The sequence below is a fragment of the Drosophila miranda genome, chromosome XR (assembly GCF_003369915.1).
Source record: "Drosophila miranda strain MSH22 chromosome XR, D.miranda_PacBio2.1, whole genome shotgun sequence".
Classification (NCBI taxonomy): Eukaryota; Metazoa; Arthropoda; class Insecta; order Diptera; family Drosophilidae; genus Drosophila; species Drosophila miranda.
The window spans coordinates 26,944,392-26,966,845 of record NC_046674.1 but is presented as its reverse complement, the minus strand read 5'-3'; the positions used below and the strand labels follow the sequence as shown (position 1 = coordinate 26,966,845).

General features: G+C 44.6%; 4 protein-coding genes and 5 pseudogenes across 4 annotated transcripts; 6 read left to right on the top strand and 3 right to left on the bottom strand.

Moving 5' to 3' along the window:
- Positions 1-339: 339 nt before the first annotated feature.
- On the top strand, positions 340-4,154 carry LOC108165273 (annotated as a pseudogene).
- A 168-nt stretch (positions 4,155-4,322) lies between these two features.
- On the bottom strand, positions 4,323-5,342 carry LOC117186811 (annotated as a pseudogene).
- Positions 5,343-5,765: 423 nt separating this feature from the next.
- Positions 5,766-6,824, top strand: LOC117186818. Its single transcript, XM_033388107.1, has 4 exons — positions 5,766-5,932; positions 5,998-6,048; positions 6,207-6,530; positions 6,616-6,824. The coding sequence occupies exons 1-3, from the start codon at positions 5,913-5,915 to the stop codon at positions 6,484-6,486; spliced, it is 351 nt and encodes a 116-aa protein (XP_033243998.1). The 5' UTR covers positions 5,766-5,912; the 3' UTR covers positions 6,487-6,530; positions 6,616-6,824.
- A 1,102-nt stretch (positions 6,825-7,926) lies between these two features.
- On the top strand, positions 7,927-11,176 carry LOC108154892 (protein phosphatase PP2A 55 kDa regulatory subunit). Its single transcript, XM_033388088.1, has 4 exons — positions 7,927-8,034; positions 8,528-9,039; positions 9,109-9,197; positions 9,270-11,176. Exons 1-4 carry the CDS (start codon positions 8,019-8,021, stop codon positions 10,912-10,914), a joined length of 2,262 nt encoding a protein of 753 aa, XP_033243979.1. The 5' UTR covers positions 7,927-8,018; the 3' UTR covers positions 10,915-11,176.
- A 98-nt stretch (positions 11,177-11,274) lies between these two features.
- Positions 11,275-13,317, top strand: LOC117186804 (protein argonaute-2-like). Its single transcript, XM_033388091.1, has 5 exons — positions 11,275-11,503; positions 11,571-11,912; positions 11,962-12,609; positions 12,679-13,049; positions 13,124-13,317. The coding sequence occupies exons 1-5, from the start codon at positions 11,363-11,365 to the stop codon at positions 13,212-13,214; spliced, it is 1,593 nt and encodes a 530-aa protein (XP_033243982.1). The 5' UTR covers positions 11,275-11,362; the 3' UTR covers positions 13,215-13,317.
- Positions 13,318-13,643: 326 nt separating this feature from the next.
- On the bottom strand, positions 13,644-15,225 carry LOC117186079 (annotated as a pseudogene).
- Positions 15,226-15,788: 563 nt separating this feature from the next.
- On the top strand, positions 15,789-16,846 carry LOC117186815. The gene is made up of 4 exons (XM_033388104.1): positions 15,789-15,971; positions 16,037-16,087; positions 16,246-16,593; positions 16,679-16,846. Exons 1-3 carry the CDS (start codon positions 15,952-15,954, stop codon positions 16,547-16,549), a joined length of 375 nt encoding a protein of 124 aa, XP_033243995.1. The 5' UTR covers positions 15,789-15,951; the 3' UTR covers positions 16,550-16,593; positions 16,679-16,846.
- Positions 16,847-17,991: 1,145 nt separating this feature from the next.
- On the top strand, positions 17,992-21,108 carry LOC117185906 (annotated as a pseudogene).
- Positions 21,109-21,497: 389 nt separating this feature from the next.
- Positions 21,498-22,249, bottom strand: LOC117186755 (annotated as a pseudogene).
- Positions 22,250-22,454: the final 205 nt, after the last annotated feature.

Sequence of the window (22,454 nt, the reverse complement as noted above, 5' to 3'; positions counted from 1 at the left end):
CATAGCATGTCTAAAACGTTTTATTTTAGCGTTCATTTTAGCGGATCGGTGCAAGGAGAAGAGCGACCACTTTAGGCTGTGAACGTCCAGCTCTGTCTTCCGACACCATACTACACTGCCCATTTGGTTTAAATGCTGGAGGTACATACATATGTGCATTAGCGCTAACTAATTTTCTGGTTTTTCTGAGAGCGTTACTAGGAAATGAAAGTCGAAGTTTTTAATTGAGCGATAACTAACTGCACACCTGATAAAACTGAATCATAAACAAACAGACTCGACTACAAGATTATTGGAATCGATCACACAGCACAGTGTTATACGTCAAACAAATTTAGAGCAAGAAGTTTAGCCAACAGGAAATAAATATTTCAGTCATTCGAAACAGTTCAGTCGTCGGGAAAGGATATAAAATCGAAAAGAAAAAGAAAAATGGAAAAAGAAAATAGTAAGTAAAATACAAAATTAAAAGCAGCAGTGGGAATTTTTAAAAACCAAAAACCCTGAAGCGGGTTGTCGGGTTGTCGGGAAGCCCCTGCAACAACATCAACAAAAAGGCAGGTGGAGTTGTACCTTTTGGAACAAATTCGGTAATTATGCGATACGTGTGCGGTTCCAACAACAGCGAAAACCCCCTAGATCCCTACATAAGTTATATTTCCATCGCATAGTAGGATCCAGGACTCGGTCAAATTTAGTAAAATTGAAAAAAATAAAAAAAAATAATTTGTTTTTTTTTGAAATTTTGACGTTTCATTCAAAGGCATACTTGATTGTTCCCATTTCATATGGGTAAGAATGAAGGTTTGACATTTAGTTACAAAATAATTCTACACGTCAATTTTGGATATTGGAGGATATTTTGTTTTGTTTTAGATCTTTTTAGCGCAGGTCCGTGTATCGATTGTTTACCATCAATTCTTCCTCTCTTCACGAATCTTTAGCTGCTGGTGCGGATGGAGAACAGGCTACTCACCCCCCAAATGGAGGTCCTGCCGCCTCTGGCTTGCAGAAGGAGGAAGAGAAGCAGCAGCAGCCACACAGCGATGCTATGGAAAAACAGAACCGACAACAGCACGCAGGACAACAGCGAGGACAGGGCGGCAATCAACAACGCCAAGGAGCCTCCCAGCTCTATAGTTCTCGCCAGCCGCAAGGCGAACTCCCCCAATGGCCAGGAGCCCAGGGACGAGGTCTGCCTTCGCCGCGTGGAACTTTGGGAAAACCTGGTCAAGTATCTGTCAATTATCTCGACGTTAACTTGGACAAAATGCCTGCGGTGGCCTATCACTACGATGTGAAGATCACGCCAGAGCGTCCTAAGAAGTTCTATCGTCAGGCTTTTGAGCAGTACAGAGTTGAACACTTGGGCGGTGCGATTGCCGCATTTGATGGACGTGCATCGTGCTACTCAGTTGTGAAGCTAAAATGCAGCTCCCAGGGCCAAGAAGTGAAAGTAAGTGTTGTTGTGTTGTCGCCGAGCTTGATGCACCTTTGAAGTGAAACTTGCTTTCCTGCCGTCCAGGTAACAGATCGCCATGGCCGTATCCTGAATTACACTCTGGAACTCAAGGAGACGGAGGACTTGGAGGTCGATCTGAACTCGCTGAGAAGGTGAGTGGACCGTTATACTGAACGAAATGTGTCGGCAGAGAATCGGCATAATGCAATTTTCCATTTTTACAGCTATATGAAGGATAAGATATATGACAAGCCCATGCGAGCCTTGCAGTGTCTGGAGGTTGTGTTGGCAGCACCCTGTCATAACACCGCCATACGCGCCGGTCGCTCCTTCTTCAAAAGGCCTGAGCCCGGAAGTGCATTTGATCTTAACGACGGCTACGAAGCTCTGGTTGGGCTCTATCAAACATTCGTGCTTGGCGATCGCCCGTTTGTCAATGTGGACATATCGCACAAGTCCTTTCCGAAGGCCATGACGATCATTGACTATTTAGAGCAGTATCAGCAACAGAAAATTGACAAAAGCACAAATCTTGACTATAAGCGTTCTGATATTGAATCATTCCTAACGGGCATAAATATAATTTACGAGCCGCCTGCCTGTCTTGGCAGCGCCCCGCGCGTCTTCAGAGTCAACGGGCTTTGTAAGGTTCCGGCTAGCACTCAGACATTTGAGCTGGATGGAAAAGAAATGACCGTTGCAGAGTACTACAAGTCTCGGCAGTATAATTTAAAGTTTCCGAACCTTCTCTGCTTGCATGTTGAAGCACATTTACTTGCCTATCGAATTATGTCGCATTGAGGATGGGCAGACACTGAATGTGAGTTCAACTAGTTTCTTTCACTGCAAATCATTTCCTAATTTGATTTCTTTTCATCGTATCGCAGCGCAAGGATGGAGCTAATCAGGTGGCGGCCATGATTAAGTATGCTGCCACTTCCACCAACGAGAGGAAGGCCAAGATCATCCGCTTGATGGAATATTTCAGGCACAATTTAGACCCGACCATCAGCCACTTTGGCATACGTCTGGGCAGTGACTTCATCGTCGTGAATACACGCACGCTCAATGCGCCTCAGATTGAGTACAAAAACAATTTGGCTTCGGTGAGGAACGGTTCGTGGCGCATGGATGGCATGCAATTCCTTGAACCCAAGCCAAAGTCACATAAATGGGCCATACTCTACGGCAAGATTAACTACCTGTATGTGGACGAGCTTCAGAAGATGGTAAGTTCTTTGCATTGCATTGCAGGATCCTGCCTAATTTTCGTGGCAGGTTCTTCAGAAGAGTCGCAAAGTCAATCTGTGCCTGGATGCCAAGGCCGAGAAACTGTACTACAAGGATGAACGTGAACTAGATGCTCATTTCCGCTATTTCAAAAAGAATCAATTTGATGTGGTGTTCGTTATTATACCAAATTTCGGGCACCTTTATGATGTCGTGAAGCAAAAGGCTGAGCTGCAGCACGGCATTCTTACACAATGCATCAAGCAGATCACAGTCGAGCGCAAATGTAACGCGCAGGTTATTGGTAGCATTCTACTTAAGGTCAATTCCAAACTTAACGGCACCAATCACAAGCTAAGGGATGACCTGCACTGTCTGCTAAAGAACACCATGTTTTTGGGTGCCGATGTGACTCATCCGTCGCCCGATCAGCGAGAGATCCCCAGTGTGGTGGGTGTGGCCGCCTCCCACGATCCATTCGGGGCTTCATATAACATGCAATATCGCTTGCAACGCTCTGCCCTGGAGGAGATCGAGGACATGGAGTCGATAACCCTTGAGCACTTGCGTGTCTCTCATAAGTTCCAACAATCCTACCCCGAGCACATTATCTATTATCGTGATGGCGTAAGCGATGGCCAGTTTCCCAACATCAAGAATAAAGAGTTGAGGGGAATTTCTGCCGCCTGCAGCAAGGTAAGTTGAACTCTTGCATCCAGAAACCTTGTAATTGTATATCACTAATCGACCTTCGCCTCCTTTCAGCTGCACACTAAGCCCAAGATTTGCTGCGTCATTGTAGTTAAGCGGCATCATACGCGCTTCTTTCCGAACGGAGTTCCATCGCAATACAACAAGTTCAACAACGTTGTTCCGGGAACCGTCGTCGATCGCACCATTGTCCATCCCAATGAGATGCAGTTCTTCATGGTCAGCCATCAGTCGATTCAGGGGACGGCCAAGCCGACGCGTTACAACGTAATCGAGAATACGGGGAACTTGGATATTGATGTACTGCAGAAATTGACATACAATCTTTGTCACATGTTTCCTCGTTGCAACCGCGCAGTGTCTTATCCGGCTCCGGCATATTTGGCACATTTGGCTGCGGCACGTGGACGTGTCTACCTTACTGGGTGCGATATTATTATTATTATTGTTTCATATTTTCGTTCTGATAATGTCATCTTGACTGCTTTTCTTCCAGCTGCACCAAGTTTCGTTCTCCCCAGGAGGAGTACGCAAAGCGTTTGATAGTGCCAGAGTTCATGAAGACGAACCCTATGTATTTTGTTTAGGCAGGAAACTAACAAAATATCTTCACTTCTTCTAAACGAAAAAGAAGTTACAAAATATAAATTATTGACCCACCCCTGTCTTGCCCCTAATGTAAAATTCAATCAAAGATCAATCAATCGAAAGATTGCTATGGTAAAAGCTTATAAAACAGTGCAAATAATACAAACAAATTACAAACGAACACGACCTAATCACGACATAAGCCGAAAAGCAAGCCGGCGGGAGAGCTTCTGCTCAAGATGAGCTCCAGGTTATTTCTCAGAAGAATAGGGCTCGTGTGGAAATTAGGCTCGATCCCCCAGCAGCTTAGGTTGAGATCCGATAGCGCCGGACTATCAAAATAAAGCGTTTATCTGTTCTGCGTGTGCTTCCTCTTTAGCTCACGGCTACTGCTGCACGATGTTTTCAAATTTAGATTGCGGCACGCTAATATATCCGCCCGAGAACTGCTTTCACTCACGTACAAAATCCCCTTCTCCGGTTACAGCCGACGAGGGGTGCTCTCTTGGGGTAGTCGCCGGAGAGGGCTTGACCACTTGGTAAGTGATGGAGTCGTTGCAGCGACTGCACTGCATTTGACACATGCCAAACCAGGGAGTGGCCGAGGCGCCTGAAAGTGGATCCGAGCGCAGGGCTTGCAGAGACAGGGTGCCCTGGCATTGCTCTGGCTCTGGCGGGCTCAAAACTCGCCAATTTTAATGTATGACCCTATGTAGCACAGCTTGGAAATGTAGTTGCGCTGGCAGTTACCAAAATTTTGGCAGGCTTGAAGTCCACGCGGAGCACGTTGAGCACACAGTAGCGCAGAGCAGCCACAATGTCCAACCGAATCACATACAGCACTCTGTGGATGAACGCCAACGCTAGCGTGTCCAGTATCCTACGGACACTCCATAACGATAATACTAAAGGCAACAGCGGACTCTGTTATTATGAGACGCACAATGTTTGTGTGATCCAAATTCAGCAAATGCGACTTATTGTGCAGCGTACAGACAGCCTGTCCCTTGATAATCTTCGAGCGGAGTAATCTGTTCATAGTTCAGAAGCGATCAATAAGATATATCCATTTTATTGGGTCAAAAATACCGCGATAAATTGACTTAAAAACTGTACCCTATGCACTGCGGCCGAGAATCTGACACCTGGTGCGGATGGGGGAACATCCTTAAGCAAGTGATTGCGCTTCGGCGTGGTAAGCACAAGCTCAATTTGTCGATTAGCTACTGAAAATTAACAGCATTTGACTCATAATGAGAGATTTTCGATTTATTTAATTATTTTCACATTGCCTACATTTTTACAGTATAACGGTGCTTTCGCTTCAGCAGCTGTAATAGGCGCTGCCAGACTGTCAGAAAATGAATAAAACCGAATGGCGCCACTGTTATCTACATCCCAATTACATCTCAATAAAATAAAATATTTTATAACTTTTTTTCCATTTTAAACTATTTATTTAATACTGCACATTGTACAATGTATGCGTCAAAAGCGAATCGTAATCGATGGTTTTCGAGGCTTGGCTTTCTTACATACAAATATGCATATTTTTGAAGAATGAATTGCATATTATTACGCATATTTGTATATGCATATGCATAATATATGCCAAAGTATGCATAATAATGCAACAAACAAAAAAGTGGAGAAAACAGTACAGTACAGGAAAAGTTCATCGGTGCACGGAACATATACATATGTGTTAAAAGACGTTTCGTGACTTGATTGGGCTTAACGCTGAGCAGTGTTGGGCCAGTGCTCAGTCCAAGCCAGAGTTGCATTTTTTTTGACAAGTAAAAAACCAATATTTCCACTCCACTTCATTGTTAAAAAAAGGATTCAATTAAAAGGAGCCATCTGAACAATACAGACACCAGGGAATTAGGACAGAGCGAGTATACAACAAAAAAGGAAGATCATGGAGCAAGAAATTATGAGGTATTTAAAAAAACATTTTCATTTCATTTTCATGCAAAACACTATGCAAAAATTCTATATTTCAGTGCATTATTCGAGGATGAAGCGCAGAATGACGTCAACGATGAAATTTCAAGGTAAGAAGATGCATCTTCTGCAGAAATACTCGGTAGGCTATCGCATAAGCTGCACATGATGTATATATCCTATCCACTGCAGCGAAAAACTTAAAGCAGTCTCGAATTTCATTCACAGAGTTATAAGTCTATAGTTCCCCACCTTGCCTAACCCCCAGCGCTTGGCAGCCCAGACCATGGTGCAATCTGGTTGACGAAAAGGCTGTCCACGATCTTCTTGTGTGGGAGGAAAGGAAGGAAAAAATCGACGAGGAGCTCAGCAGGTCGATATTGCCAGAGCCATGGCCACCCATTGGGCAACCCAACGGACGCAAGCGCAAGCATCCCATGGACAATCCAAAAGAGCCTGCTATCGCTGTCGGGAATCTTCTTAGCTGGGAGGAAAAATGGGACCAGCAATACAATACCACAAGTCGCAATTTGTACAGAGACCAATGAGGTTGTATTGCTTGGCCTGGAGCTGCAATCCACCGAAGAAATAGGTAACTATAAGCTGTCCACGATCCGATTCGATTCGATTTGGCTGATTAACATTTGTGTGCGTGTGGCCTCTCCCTCCTCCTTTAGCCTCTTCTGTAAGGGGTTTCGGAGATCCCCTGGACTAGTCACAGGCACAGGCGCAGGAGATTTCCCCACAGGTCATCAGAAAGGAAGTCCCAGGTCACTGGTATTGGATGTACGAAAAATAATAATCGCGCCCATCCATCCCTCCAATAATATCTGAACCTGTATAAATAAAGGTATACTCATATACTCGCGCAAATTCTGGGGAATTGAACATATTCGTAGTTAAAGAATTCTTGTCTTGATATACCCCTGCAGATGGTACGAGAATTTTGACTTTGAATACGAGTACGAGTAGATATTATTTATAATAGATAGACAGATAGTCCGATATAAACAATTCTTTCATTTCGTTTTGTTAAATGCAAAAAAATTCCTCAAGGATATTCTCTAGTATATTATCCAATCCAATTGATATCTCTTCTTCACGGACTCTAAGCGGGCCCCTCGCGCAGTGACGGAATAAGGAAAGAATGATATAATCTGTTGTGGATTTTGTATTTTATTTTCCACTTAGAAACTATAAAAAAATTCGCTTAAACCGTAAACTACGACTAGTGGGGGTTTCTACAATGATGGTAGGGTAGGGTAGGGCAGTGCATAGGCGCAGTATAAGAGCAGGAGCTGTTTCGCTGATTAACTGGGGAGACTGCGAGGATGCAGTTGGGAGGAATTACATTTTACAAATATAACGTATCCGCGGCGGTGTACATATCCAAGGACTTAAAGTACTTAAATGCGAGGGATAAAGGAGCGTGGTGCGAGGTGGTACAGCTCAGATAGAAGATGAGAGCCCCCAGGCTATATTCACAGATAAGCTGACCCAAACAAAATTCATATAGATAGGAACTGGCTGGCGAATCGAAACCAATCTGAACTGAGACTCCCACGCGTTCAACGCAATATGCAGCCGGATTTGGCTCTGGCGATAGGGATCGGTGATCGTGGATCAATGATCAGGGCTGCATGGAGCGACTCCATAGCATGTCTAAAACGTTATATTTTAGCGTTCATTTTAGCGGATCGGTGCAAGGAGAAGAGCGACGACTTTAGGCTGTGAACGTCCAGCTCTGTCTTCCGACACCATACTACACTGCCCATTTGGTTTAAATGCTGGAGGTACATACATATGTGCATTAGCGCTAACTAATTTTCTGGTTTTTCTGAGAGCGTTACTAGGAAATGAAAGTCGAAGTTTTTAATTGAGCGATAACTAACTGCACACCTGATAAAACTGAATCATAAACAAACAGACTCGACTACAAGATTATTGGAATCGATCACACAGCACAGTGTTATACGACAAACAAAGAGCAAAAAGTTTAGCCAACAGGAAATAAATATTTCAGTCATTCGAAACAGTTCAGTCGTCGGGAAAGGATATAAAATCGAAAAGAAAAAGAAAAATGGAAAAAGAAAATAGTAAGTGAAATACAAAATTAAAAGCAGCAGTGGGAATTTTTAAAAACCAAAAACCCTGAAGCGGGTTGTCGGGTTGTCGGGAAGCCCCTGCAACAACATCAACAAAAAGGCAGGTGGAGTTGTACCTTTTGGTACAAATTCGGTAAATATGCGATACGTGTGCGGTTCCAACAACAGCGAAAACACCCTAGATCCCTACATAAGTTATGTTTCCATCGCATAGTAGGATCCAGGACTCGGTCAAATTTAGTAAAATTGAAAAAATAAAAAAAATTATTTGTTTTTTTTGAAATTTTGACATTTCATTCAAAGGCATACTTGATTGTTCCCATTTCATATGGGTAAGAATGAAGGTTTGACATTTAGTTACAAAATAATTCTACACGTCAATTTTGGATATTGGAGGATATTTTGTTTTGTTTTAGATCTTTTTAGCGCAGGTCCGTGTATCGATTGTTTACCATCAATTCTTCCTCTCTTCACGAATCTTTAGCTGCTGTTGCGGATGGAGAACAGGCTAATAACCCCCCAAATGGAGGTCCTGCCGCCTCTGGCTTGCAGAAGGAGGAAGAGAAGCAGCAGCAGCCACCCAGCGATGCAATGGAAAAACAGAACCGACAACAGCACGCAGGACAACAGCGAGGACAGGGCGGCAATCAACAACGCCAAGGAGGCTCCCAGCTCTATAGTTCTCGCCAGCCGCAAGGCGAACTCCCCCAATGGCCAGGAGCCCAGGGCAGAGGTCTGCCTCAGCCGCGTGGAACTTTGGGAAAACTTGGTCAAGTATCTGTCAATTATCTCGACGTTAACTTGGACAAAATGTCTGCGGTGGCCTATCACTACGATGTGAAGATCACGCCAGAGCGTCCTGAGAAGTTCTATCGTCAGGCTTTTGAGCAGTACAGAGTTGAACACTTGGGCGGTGCGATTGCCGCATTTGATGGACGTGCATCGTGCTACTCAGTTGTGAAGCTAAAATGCAGCTCCCAGGGCCAAGAAGTGAAAGTAAGTGTTGTTGTGTTGTCGCCGAGCTTGATGCACCTTTGAAGTGAAACTTGCTTTCCTGCCGTCCAGGTAAAAGATCGCCATGGCCGTATCTTGAATTACACTCTGGAACTCAAGGAGACGGAGGACTTGGAGGTCGATCTGAGCTCGCTGAGAAGGTGAGTGGACCGTTATACTGAACGAAATGTGTCGGCAGAGAATCGGCATAATGCAATTTTCCATTTTTACAGCTATATGAAGGATAAGATATATGACAAGCCCATGCGAGCCTTGCAGTGTCTGGAGGTTGTGTTGGCAGCACCCTGTCATAACACCGCCATACGCGCCGGTCGCTCCTTCTTCAAAGGGTCTGAGCCCGGAAGTGCCTTTGATCTTAACGACGGCTACGAAGCTCTGGTTGGGCTCTATCAAACATTCGTGCTTGGCGATCGCCCGTTTGTCAATGTGGACATATCGCACAAGTCCTTTCCGAAGGCCATGACGATCATTGACTATTTAGAGCAGAATCAGCAACACTGTTCCTGTTCAAAATGTTCAACTGTCATGGCCGGTAATGGAGAGGCGTCCTGGTGCTTCTCACAGATTAAGGGCGCCTTGGACGATGATGTCACAGATGCGGATATCATATCCTGCGTGGAATTCAATCACGATGGCGAGCTGCTGGCCACCGGCGACAAGGGCGGTCGCGTCGTCATCTTTCAGCGTGATCCTGCCTCGAAAGCCGCCAATCCGCGACGCGGCGAATACAATGTCTATTCGACATTCCAATCGCACGAGCCCGAATTCGATTACCTCAAGTCGCTGGAGATCGAGGAGAAGATCAACAAAATCCGATGGCTGCAACAGAAGAACCCAGTGCACTTTCTGCTCTCCACCAACGACAAGACGGTAAAGTTGTGGAAGGTCAGCGAGCGCGACAAGTCCTTTGAGGGCTACAACACGAAAGAGGAGAACGGTCTGATCAGGGATCCCCAAAATGTAACCGCCTTACGAGTTCCTTCTGTGAAGCAGATACCGCTGATGGTGGAGGCCTCGCCGCGTCGCACCTTCGCCAATGCACATACCTATCACATAAATTCAATTAGCGTTAATTCCGATCAAGAGACTTTCCTGTACGCCGACGATTTGCGAATCAATCTCTGGAACCTGGAGGTGGTCAATCAGAGCTACAACATTGTCGACATCAAGCCAACCAACATGGAGGAGCTCACCGAGGTGATCACGGCAGCCGAATTCCATCCGACCGAGTGCAATGTGTTCGTCTATTCGAGCTCCAAGGGCAAAATACGTTTATGTGATATGCGTTCGGCGGCGTTATGCGACCGGCACAGCAAACAGTTCGAGGAGCCCGAGAATCCAACGAATCGCAGCTTCTTCAGCGAGATAATCAGCTCCATCAGTGATGTGAAGCTGAGCAATTCTGGTCGCTATATGATCTCCCGGGACTATCTGAGCATCAAGGTGTGGGACTTGCATATGGAAACCAAGCCCATTGAGACCTATCCGGTCCACGAATACCTGCGCGCTAAACTGTGCTCGCTGTATGAGAACGATTGCATTTTCGACAAATTCGAGTGCTGTTGGAACGGCAAGGATAGCTCGATCATGACTGGCAGCTATAATAACTTTTTCCGTGTCTTTGATCGCAACTCGAAAAAGGATGTCACGCTGGAGGCCTCCAGGGACATCATCAAGCCGAAGACGGTGCTCAAGCCGCGAAAAGTTTGCACTGGTGGCAAACGGAAGAAAGACGAGATCAGCGTGGACTGTCTCGACTTTAACAAGAAAATTCTGCACACCGCCTGGCATCCCGAAGAGAATATCATCGCAGTGGCCGCGACCAACAATCTGTTCATATTTCAGGATAAATTTTAGCCAACACTCTATAAACCTCACACCGGAATCACACGCCCACAACCACAACAACAGCAGCCAGAACCGCCAACAAAAACACGCCTGAGCCTCAGCCAAAGCAGTCACTGGAGCCACTGGAGCCACTGCCTTGGCAGAGGTCGCCTCATTTTAATTTTAATGTTAATTCGATTCTTTTGTTCTCTTTAAATTCAAATCGTTTGTTGTTTGTTAAATTACACCTCTTTCAGGCCCGGCCGCCATCCATCCAAAATCTTACAAAAAATAACAGAAAATTGACAAAAGCACAAATCTTGACTAGAAGCGTTCTGATATTGAATCATTCCTAACGGGCATAAATATAATTTACGAGCCGCCTGCCTGTCTTGGCAGCGCCCCGCGCGTCTTCAGAGTCAACGGGCTTTGTAAGGTTCCGGCTAGCACTCAGACATTTGAGCTGGATGGAAAAGAAATGACCGTTGCAGAGTACTACAAGTCTCGGCAGTATAATTTAAAGTTTCCGAACCTTCTCTGCTTGCATGTTGGGCCGCCGTTGAAGCACATTTACTTGCCTATCGAATTATGTCGCATTGAGGATGGGCAGACACTGAATGTGAGTTCAACTAGTTTCTTTCACTGCAAATCATTTCCTGATTTGATTTCTTTTCATCGTATCGCAGCGCAAGGATGGAGCTAATCAGGTGGCGGCCATGATTAAGTATGCTGCCACTTCCACCAACGAGAGGAAGGCCAAGATCATCCGCTTGATGGAATATTTCAGGCACAATTTAGACCCGACCATCAGCCACTTTGGCATACGTCTGGGCAGTGACTTCATCGTCGTGAATACACGCACGCTCAATGCGCCTCAGATTGAGTACAAAAACAATTTGGCCTCGGTGAGGAACGGTTCGTGGCGCATGGATGGCATGCAATTCCTTGAACCCAAGCCAAAGTCACATAAATGGGCCATACTCTACGGCAAGATTAACTACCTGTATGTGGACGAGCTTCAGAAGATGGTAAGTTCTTTGCATTGCATTGCAGGATCCTGCCTAATTTTCGTGGCAGGTTCTTCAGAAGAGTCGCAAAGTCAATCTGTGCCTAGATGCCAAGGCCGAGAAACTGTACTACAAGGATGAACGTGAACTAGATGCTCATTTCCGCTATTTCAAAAAGAATCAATTTGATGTGGTGTTCGTTATTATACCAAATTTCGGGCACCTTTATGATGTCGTGAAGCAAAAGGCTGAGCTGCAGCACGGCATTCTTACACAATGCATCAAGCAGATCACAGTCGAGCGCAAATGTAACGCGCAGGTTATTGGTAGCATTCTACTTAAGGTCAATTCCAAACTTAACGGCACCAATCACAAGCTAAGGGATGACCTGCACTGTCTGCTAAAGAACACCATGTTTTTGGGTGCCGATGTGACTCATCCGTCGCCCGATCAGCGAGAGATCCCCAGTGTGGTGGGTGTGGCCGCCTCCCACGATCCATTCGGGGCTTCATATAACATGCAATATCGCTTGCAACGCTCTGCCCTGGAGGAGATCGAGGACATGGAGTCGATAACCCTTGAGCACTTGCGTGTCTCTCATAAGTTCCAACAATCCTACCCCGAGCACATTATCTATTATCGTGATGGCGTAAGCGATGGCCAGTTTCCCAACATCAAGAATAAAGAGTTGAGGGGAATTTCTGCCGCCTGCAGCAAGGTAAGTTGAACTCTTGCATCCAGAAACCTTGTAATTGTATATCACTAATCGACCTTCGCCTCCTTTCAGCTGCACACTAAGCCCAAGATTTGCTGCGTCATTGTAGTTAAGCGGCATCATACGCGCTTCTTTCCGAACGGAGTTCCATCGCAATACAACAAGTTCAACAACGTTGTTCCGGGAACCGTCGTCGATCGCACCATTGTCCATCCCAATGAGATGCAGTTCTTCATGGTCAGCCATCAGTCGATTCAGGGGACGGCCAAGCTGACGCGTTACACCGTAATCGAGAATACGGGCAACTTGGATATTGATGTACTGCAGAAATTGACATACAATCTTTGTCACATGTTTCCTCGTTGCAACCGCGCAGTGTCTTATCCGGCTCCGGCATATTTGGCACATTTGGCTGCGGCACGTGGACGTGTCTACCTTACTGGGTGCGATATTATTATTATTATTATTGTTTCATATTTTCGTTCTGATAATGTTATCTTGACTGCATTTCTTCCAGCTGCACCAAGTTTCGTTCTCCCCAGGAGGAGTACGCAAAGCGTTTGATAGTGCCAGAGTTCATGAAGACGAGCCCTATGTATTTTGTTTAGGCAGAAAACTAACAAAATATCTTCACTTCTTCTAAACGAAAAAGAAGTTACAAAATATAAATTATTGACCCACACCTGTCTTGCCCCTAATGTAAAATTCAATCAAAGATCAATCAATCGAAAGATTGCTATGGTAAAAGCTTATAAAACAGTGCAAATAATACAAACAAATTACAAACGAACCCGACCTAATCACGACATAAGCCGAAAAGCAAGCCGGCGGGAGAGCTTCTGCATAAGATGAGCTCCAGGTTATTCCTCAGAAGAATAGGGCTCGTGTGGAAATTAGGCTCGATCCCCCAGCAGCTTAGGTTCAGATCCGATAGCGCCGGACTATCAAAATAAAGCGTTTATCTGTTCTGCGTGTGCTTCCTCTTTAGCTAACGGCTACTGCTGCACGATGTTTTAAAATTTAGATTGCGGCACGCGATCATATCCGCCCGAGAACTGCTTTCACTCACGTACAAATTCACGTTACAGCCGACGAGGGGTGCTCTCTTGGGGTAGTCGCCGGAGAGGGCTTGACCACTTGGTAAGTGATGGAGTCGTTGCAGCGACTGCACTGCATTTGACACATGCCAAACCAGGGAGTGGCCGAGGCGCCTGAAAGTGGATCCGAGCGCAGGGCTTGCAGAGACAGGGTGCCCCTGGCATTGCTCTGGCTCTGGCGGGCTCAAAACTCGCCAATTTTAATGTATGACCCTATGTAGCACAGCTTGGAAATGTAGTTGCGCTGGCAGTTACCAAAATTTTGGCAGGCTTGAAGTCCACGCGGAGCACGTTGAGCACACAGTAGCGCAGAGCAGCCACAATGTCCAACCGAATCACATACAGCACTCTGTGGATGAACGCCAACGCTAGCGTGTCCAGTATCCTACGGACACTCCATAACGATAATACTAAAGGCAACAGCGGACTCTGTTATTATGAGACGCACAATGTTTGTGTGATCCAAATTCAGCAAATGCGACTTATTGTGCAGCGTACAGACAGCCTGTCCCTTGATAATCTTCGAGCGGAGTAATCTGTTCATAGTTCAGAAGCGATCAATAAGATATATCCATTTTATAGGGTCAAAAATACCGCGATAAATTGACTTAAAAACTGTACCCTATGCACTGCGGCCGAGAATCTGACACCTGGTGCGGATGGGGGAACATCCTTAAGCAAGTGATTGCGCTTCGGCGTGGTAAGTACAAGCTCAATTTGTCGATTAGCTACTGAAAATTAACAGCATTTGACTCATAATGAGAGATTTTCGATTTATTTAATTATTTTCACATTGCCTACATTGTACAGTATAACGGTGCGTTCGCTTCAGCAGCTGTAATAGGCGCTGCCAGACTGTCAGAAAATGAATAAAACCGAATGGCGCCACTGTTATCTACATCCCAATTACATCTCAATAAAATAAAATATATTTGAGATTATTTTTTCCATTTTAAACTATTTATTTAATACTGCACATTGTACAATGTATGCGTCAAAAGCGAATCGTAATCGATGGTTTTCGAGGCTTGGCTTTCTTACATATTTGTATATGCATATGCATAATATATGCCAAAGTATGCATAATAATAATAACATATGCATATTCTGCAAAGAATATGCACAAATATAATATGTTAATCAAATCACAATAATATAAAAACGATTTAAAGGTGATATATATATTGAAATTTGATTAACAATTGTCAACTAGTAAACTAGGGGAAATATACAACATTTTCTCTAAATTATTATTTAAGAGGCTCTGACGTTTTGAAATCTATTCCAAAACCACCAGTTATGTTATGAACAATATTTTCAGCTTCCTTAAATGAATCCATTGACTTTGCTAATGTTAGCACCTTCGCGTCTACCAGCTCTTTTACCACCTCAATAGATTCAGAATCTTCTGAGTTCAGCGTTTCAAGAACCTAAAATGTAAATATAAATATTTTTTTTACCAAATTAAAATGTTCTTTTTGTTGATAAATATCATCTCTCTTACCTCTTTCATTTCCTCCATGTTATCTGCATTAAATTATGTCTATGATCGGTTATGATGGTAACTCCTTATTGAGTTGGTCGGTTGTAGCGTCGTACTCTAAGCGGAGCTTTTATGATTTTATGAAAATTTTGTTCACACAGGATATGAACCAAGAAGCGACATGAAATGATGTCCTTAGCTGTTAGCTGTTAAATTTAATGCGTCTTATATGCCACGCTATTCGTTAAGAGCCATAATACTTTTAACTCATTCCCGTTAGGCTAGGACCTTTGGACCTTCTGTGAAGTGAAGTAGCAATATATTGCTGCAATTGAGACGGTCCCGAAGCCAGATCCAGTGCATAAAAGTGCATAAAATAGGTTCAGTGCGGTCCGCGTGAGAAAATTAGGAAAATATAGAGAATGGATCAAACCATAACGCAACCCCTTTGTATTATTAATTAATCAACAAACAGCAACAAACAAAAAAGTGGAGAAAACAGTACAGTACAGGAAAAGTTCATCGGTGCACGGAACATATACATATGTGTTAAAAGACGTTTCGTGACTTGATTGGGCTTAACGCTGAGCAGTGTTGGGCCAGTGCTCAGTCCAAGCCAGAGTTGCATTTTTTGTGACAAGTAAAAAACCAATATTTCCACTCCACTTCATTGGTAAAAAAAGGATTCAATTAAAAGGAGCCATCTGAACAATACAAACACCAGGGAATTAGGACAGAGCGAGTATACAACAAAAAAGGAAGATCATGGAGCAAGAAATTATGAGGTATTTAAAAGAACATTTTCATTTCATTTTCATGCAAAACACTATGCAAAAATTCTATATTTCAGTGCATTATTCGAGAATGAAACGCAGAATGACGTCAACGATGAAATTTCAAGGTAAGAAGATGCATCTTCTGCAGAAATACTCGGTAGGCTATCGCATAAGCTGCACATGATGTATATATCCTATCCACTGCAGCGAAAAACTTAAAGCAGACTCGGGTTTCATTCACAGAGTTATAAGTCTATAGTTCCCCACCTTGCCTAACCCCCAGCGCTTGGCAGCCCAGACCAGGGTGCAATCCGGTTGACGAAAAGGCTGTCCACGATCTTCTTGTGTGGGAGGAAGCATGGAAAAAACAAGTGATGGAGCGTAAGGAAAAAATCGACGAGGAGCTCAGCAGGTCGATATTGCCAGAGCCATGGCCACCCATTGGGCAACCCAACGGACGCAAGCGCAAGCATCCCATGGACAATCCAAAAGAGCCTGCTATCGCTGTCGGGAATCTTCTTAGCTGGGAGGAAAAATGGAACCAGCAATACAATACCACAAGTCGCAATTTGTACAGAGACCAATGAGGTTGTATTGCTTGGCCTGGAGCTGCAATCCACCGAAGAAATAGGTAACTATAAGCTGTCCACGATCCGATTCGATTCGATTTGGCTGACTAACATTTGTGTGCGTGTGGCCTCTCCCTCCTCCTTTAGCCTCTTCTGTAAGGGGTTTCGGAGATCCCCTGGACTAGTCACAGGCACAGGCGCAGGAGATTTCCCCACAGGTCATCAGAAAGGAAGTCCCAGGTCACTGGTATTGGATGTACGAAAAATAATAATCGCGCCCATCCATCCCTCCAATAATATCTAAACCTGTATAAATAAAGGTATACTCATATACTCGCGCAAATTCTGGAGAATTGAACATATTCGTAGTTAAAGAATTCTTGTCTTGTTATACCCCTGCAGATGGTACGAGAATTTTGACTTTGAATACGAGTACGAGTAGATATTATTTATAATAGATAGACCGATAGTCCGATATAAACAATTCTTTCATTTCGTTTTGTTAAATGCAAAAAAATTCCTCAGTGATATACTTAGTATATTATCCAATCCAATTGATATCTCTTCTTCACGGACTCTAAGCGGGCCCTCGCGCAGTGACGGAATAAGGAAAGAATGATATAATCTGTTGTGGATTTTGTATTTTATTTTCCACTTAGAAACTATAAAAAAATTCGCTTAAACCGTAAACTACGACTAGTGGGGGTTTCTACAATGATGGTAGGGTAGGGTAGGGCAGTGCATAGGCGCAGGATAAGAGCAGGAGCTGTTTCGCTGATTAACTGGGGAGACTGCGAGGATGCAGTTGGGAGGAATTACATTTTACAAATATAACGTATCCGCGGCGGTGTACATATCCAAGGACTTAAAGTACTTAAATGCGAGGGATAAAGGAGCGTGGTGCGAGGTGGTACAGCTCAGATAGAAGATGAGAGCCCCCAGGCTATATTCACAGATAAGCTGACCCAAAAAAAATTCATATAGATAGGAACTGGCTGGCGAATCGAAACCAATCTGAACTGAGACTCCCACGCGTTCAACGCAATATGCAGCCGGATTTGGCTCTGGCGATTGGGATCGGTGATCGTGGATCAATGATCAGGGCTGCATGGAGCGACTCCATAGCATGTCTAAAACGTTTTATTTTAGCGTTCATTTTAGCGGATCGGTGCAAGGAGAAGAGCGACGACTTTAGGCTGTGAACGTCCAGCTCTGTCTTCCGACACCATACTACACTGCCCATTTGGTTTAAATGCTGGAGGTACATACATATGTGCATTAGCGCTAACTAATTTTCTGGTTTTTCTGAGAGCGTTACTAGGAAATGAAAGTCGAAGTTTTTAATTGAGCGATAACTAACTGCACACCTGATAAAACTGAATCATAAACAAACAGACTCGACTACAAGATTATTGGAATCGATCACACAGCACAGTATTATACGTCAAACAAATTTAGAGCAAAAAGTTTAGCCAACAGGAAATAAATATTTCAGTCATTCGAAACAGTTCAGTCGTCGGGAAAGGATATAAAATCGAAAAGAAAAAGAAAAATGGTAAAAGAAAATAGTAAGTGAAATACAAAATTAAAAGCAACAGTGAGAATGCTATGGAAAAACAGAACCGACAACAGCACGCAGGACAACAGCGAGGACAGGGCGGTAATCAACAACGCCAAGGAGGCTCTCAGCTCTATAGTTCTCGCCAGCCGCAAGGCGAACTCCCCCAATGGCCAGGAGCCCAGGGACGAGGTCTGCCTCAGCCGCGTGGAACTTTGGGAAAACCTGGTCAAGTATCTGTCAATTATCTCGACGTTAACTTGGACAAAATGCCTGCGGTGGCCTATCACTACGATGTGAAGATCACGCCAGAGCGTCCTAAGAAGTTCTATCGTCAGGCTTTTGAGCAGTACAGAGTTGAACACTTGGGCGGTGCGATTGCCGCATTTGATGGACGTGCATCGTGCTACTCAGTTGTGAAGCTAAAATGCAGCTCCCAGAGCCAAGAAGTAAAAGTAAGTGTTGTGTTGTCGCCGAGCTTGATGCACCTTTGAAGTGAAACTTGCTTTCCTGCCGTCCAGGTAACAGATCGCCATGGCCGTATCCTGAATTACACTCTGGAACTCAAGGAGACGGAGGACTTGGAGGTCGATCTGAACTCGCTGAGAAGGTGAGTGGACCGTTATACTGAACGAAATGTGTCGGCAGAGAATCGGCATAATGCAATTTTCCATTTTTACAGCTATATGAAGGATAAGATATATGACAAGCCCATGCGAGCCTTGCAGTGTCTGGAGGTTGTGTTGGCAGCACCCTGTCATAACACCGCCATACGCGCCGGTCGCTCCTTCTTCAAAAGGTCTGAGCCCAGAAGTGCCTTTGATCTTAACGACGGCTACGAAGCTCTGGTTGGGCTCTATCAAACATTCGTGCTTGGCGATCGCCCGTTTGTCAATGTGGACATATCGCACAAGTCCTTTCCGAAGGCCATGACGATCATTGACTATTTAGAGCAGTATCAGCAACAGAAAATTGACAAAAGCACAAATCTTGACTATAAGCGTTCTGATATTGAATCATTCCTAACGGGCATAAATATAATTTACGAGCCGCCTGCCTGTCTTAGCAGCGCCCCGCGCGTCTTCAGAGTCAACGGGCTTTGTAAGGTTCCGGCTAGCACTCAGACATTTGAGCTGGATGGAAAAGAAATGACCGTTGCAGAGTACTACAAGTCTCGGCAGTATAATTTAAAGTTACCGAACCTTCTCTGCTTGCATGTTGAAGCACATTTACTTGCCTATCGAATTATGTCGCATTGAGGATGGGCAGACACTGAATGTGAGTTCAACTAGTTTCTTTCACTGCAAATCATTTCCTGATTTGATTTCTTTTCATCGTATCGCAGCGCAAGGATGGAGCTAATCAGGCCATGATTAAGTATGCTGCCACTTCCACCAACGAGAGGAAGGCCAAGATCATCCGCTTGATGGAATATTTCAGGCACAATTTAGACCCGACCATCAGCCACTTTGGCATACGTCTGGGCAGTGACTTCATCGTCGTGAATACACGCACGCTCAATGCGCCTCAGATTGAGTACAAAAACAATTTGGCCTCGGTGAGGAACGGTTCGTGGCGCATGGATGGCATGCAATTCCTTGAACCCAAGCCAAAGTCACATAAATGGGCCATACTCTACGGCAAGATTAACTACCTGTATGTGGACGAGCTTCAGAAGATGGTAAGTTCTTTGCATTGCATTGCAGGATCCTGCCTAATTTTCGTGGCAGGTTCTTCAGAAGAGTCGCAAAGTCAATCTGTGCCTGGATGCCAAGGCCGAGAAACTGTACTACAAGGATGAACGTGAACTAGATGCTCATTTCCGCTATTTCAAAAAGAATCAATTTGATGTGGTGTTCGTTATTATACCAAATTTCGGGCACCTTTATGATGTCGTGAAGCAAAAGGCTGAGCTGCAGCACGGCATTCTTACACAATGCATCAAGCAGATCACAGTCGAGCGCAAATGTAACGCGCAGGTTATTGGTAGCATTCTACTTAAGGTCAACTCCAAACTTAACGGCACCAATCACAAGCTAAGGGATGACCTGCACTGTCTGCTAAAGAACACCATGTTTTTGGGTGCCGATGTGACTCATCCGTCGCCCGATCAGCGAGAGATCCCCAGTGTGGTGGGTGTTGCCGCCTCCCACGATCCATTCGGGGCTTCATATAACATGCAATATCGCTTGCAACGCTCTGCCCTGGAGGAGATCGAGGACATGGCACATAGCACTTGCGTGTCCATCATAAGTTCCAACAATCCTACCCCGAGCACATAATCTATTATCGTGATGGCGTAAGCGATGGCCAGTTTCCCAACATCAAGAATAAAGAGTTGAGGGGAATTTCTGCCGCCTGCAGTATAGTATATCACTAATCGACCTTCGCCTCCTTTCAGCTGCACATTAAGCCCAAGATTTGCTGCGTCATTGTAGTTAAGCGGCATCATACGCGCTTCTTTCCGAACGGAGTTCCATCGCAATACAACAAGTTCAACAACGTTGTTCCGGGAACCGTCGTCGATCGCACCATTGTCCATCCCAATGAGATGCAGTTCTTCATGGTCAGCCATCAGTCGATTCAGGGGACGGCCAAGCCGACGCGTTACAACGTAATCGAGAATACGGGGAACTTGGATATTGATGTACTGCAGAAATTGACATACAATCTTTGTCACATGTTTCCTCGTTGCAACCGCGCAGTGTCTTATCCGGCTCCGGCATATTTGGCACATTTGGCTGCGGCACGTGGACGTGTCTACCTTACTGGGTGCGATATTATTATTATTATTGTTTCATATTTTCGTTCTGATAATGTCATCTTGACTGCTTTTCTTCCAGCTGCACCAAGTTTCGTTCTCCCCAGGAGGAGTACGCAAAGCGTTTGATAGTGCCAGAGTTCATGAAGACGAACCCTATGTATTTTGTTTAGGCAGGAAACTAACAAAATATCTTCACTTCTTCTAAACGAAAAAGAAGTTACAAAATATAAATTATTGACCCACACCTGTCTTGCCTCTAATGTAAAATTCAATCATCAATCAATCAATGGAAAGATTGCTATGGTAAAAGCTTATAAAACAGTGCAAATAATACAAACAAATTACAAACGAACACGACCTAATCACGACATAAGCCGAAAAGCAAGCCGGCGGGAGAGCTTCTGCTCAAGATGAGCTCCAGGTTATTCCTCAGAAGAATAGGGCTCGTGTGGAAATTAGGCTCGATCCCCCAGCAGCTTAGGTTGAGATCCGATAGCGCCGGACTATCAAAATAAAGCGTTTATCTGTTCTGCGTGTGCTTCCTCTTTAGCTCACGGCTACTGCTGCACGATGTTTTGAAATTTAGATTGCGGCACGCTAATATATCCGCCCGAGAACTGCTTTCACTCACGTACAAATTCACGTTACAGCCGACGAGGGGTGCTCTCTTGGGTAGTCGCCGGAGAGGGCTTGACCACTTGGTAAGTGATGGAGTCGTTGCAGCGACTGCACTGCATTTGACACATGCCAAACCAGGGAGTGGCCGAGGCGCCTGAAAGTGGATCCGAGCGCAGGGCTTGCAGAGACAGGGTGCCCCTGGCATTGCTCTGGCTCTGGCGGGCTCAAAACTCGCCAATTTTAATGTATGACCCTATGTAGCACAGCTTGGAAATGTAGTTGCGCTGGCAGTTACCAAAATTTTGGCAGGCTTGAAGTCCACGCGGAGCACGTTGAGCACACAGTAGCGCAGAGCAGCCACAATGTCCAACCGAATCACATACAGCACTCTGTGGATGAACGCCAACGCTAGCGTGTCCAGTATCCTACGGACACTCCATAACGATAACACTCAAGGCAACAGCGGACTCTGTTATTATGAGACGCACAATGTTTGTGTGATCCAAATTCAGCAAATGCGACTTATTGTGCAGCGTACAGACAGCCTGTCCCTTGATAATCTTCGAGCGGAGTAATCTGTTTATAGTTCAGATGCGATCAATAAGATATATCCATTTTATTGGGTCAAAAATACAGCGATAACTTGACTTAAAAACTGTACCCTATGCACTGCGGCCGAGAATCTGACACCTGGTGCGGATGGGGGAACATCCTTAAGCAAGTGATTGCGCTTCGGCGTGGTAAGCACAAGCTCAATTTGTCGATTAGCTACTGAAAATTAACAGCATTTGACTCATAATGAGAGATTTTCGATTTATTTAATTATTTTCACATTGCCTACATTGTACAGTATAACGGTGCGTTCGCTTCAGCAGCTGTAATAGGCGCTGCCAGACTGTCAGAAAATGAATAAAACCGAATGGCGCCACTGTTATCTACATCCCAATTACATCTCAATAAAATAAAATATATTTGAGATTTTT

What these genes read in the sequence shown, in the direction of transcription:
- LOC108154892 (XM_033388088.1), top strand. An exon ending in CCCAGGGCCAAGAAGTGAAA is followed by an intron (nt 9,040 to 9,108) that starts GTAAGTGTTGTT and finishes CCTGCCGTCCAG; the next exon opens with GTAAAAGATCGCCATGGCCG. An exon ending in GATCTGAGCTCGCTGAGAAG is followed by an intron (nt 9,198 to 9,269) that starts GTGAGTGGACCG and finishes CCATTTTTACAG; the next exon opens with CTATATGAAGGATAAGATAT.
- LOC117186818 (XM_033388107.1), top strand. Translation starts at nt 5,913, where the DNA reads ATGGAGCAAGAAATTATGAG. An exon ending in ATGGAGCAAGAAATTATGAG is followed by an intron (nt 5,933 to 5,997) that starts GTATTTAAAAAA and finishes TCTATATTTCAG; the next exon opens with TGCATTATTCGAGGATGAAG. An exon ending in GTCAACGATGAAATTTCAAG is followed by an intron (nt 6,049 to 6,206) that starts GTAAGAAGATGC and finishes CCTAACCCCCAG; the next exon opens with CGCTTGGCAGCCCAGACCAT.
- LOC117186804 (XM_033388091.1), top strand. Translation starts at nt 11,363, where the DNA reads ATGACCGTTGCAGAGTACTACAAGTCTCGGCAGTATAATTTAAAGTTT. An exon ending in AGGATGGGCAGACACTGAAT is followed by an intron (nt 11,504 to 11,570) that starts GTGAGTTCAACT and finishes ATCGTATCGCAG; the next exon opens with CGCAAGGATGGAGCTAATCA. An exon ending in TTTCTGCCGCCTGCAGCAAG is followed by an intron (nt 12,610 to 12,678) that starts GTAAGTTGAACT and finishes GCCTCCTTTCAG; the next exon opens with CTGCACACTAAGCCCAAGAT.
- LOC117186815 (XM_033388104.1), top strand. Translation starts at nt 15,952, where the DNA reads ATGGAGCAAGAAATTATGAG. An exon ending in ATGGAGCAAGAAATTATGAG is followed by an intron (nt 15,972 to 16,036) that starts GTATTTAAAAGA and finishes TCTATATTTCAG; the next exon opens with TGCATTATTCGAGAATGAAA. An exon ending in GTCAACGATGAAATTTCAAG is followed by an intron (nt 16,088 to 16,245) that starts GTAAGAAGATGC and finishes CCTAACCCCCAG; the next exon opens with CGCTTGGCAGCCCAGACCAG.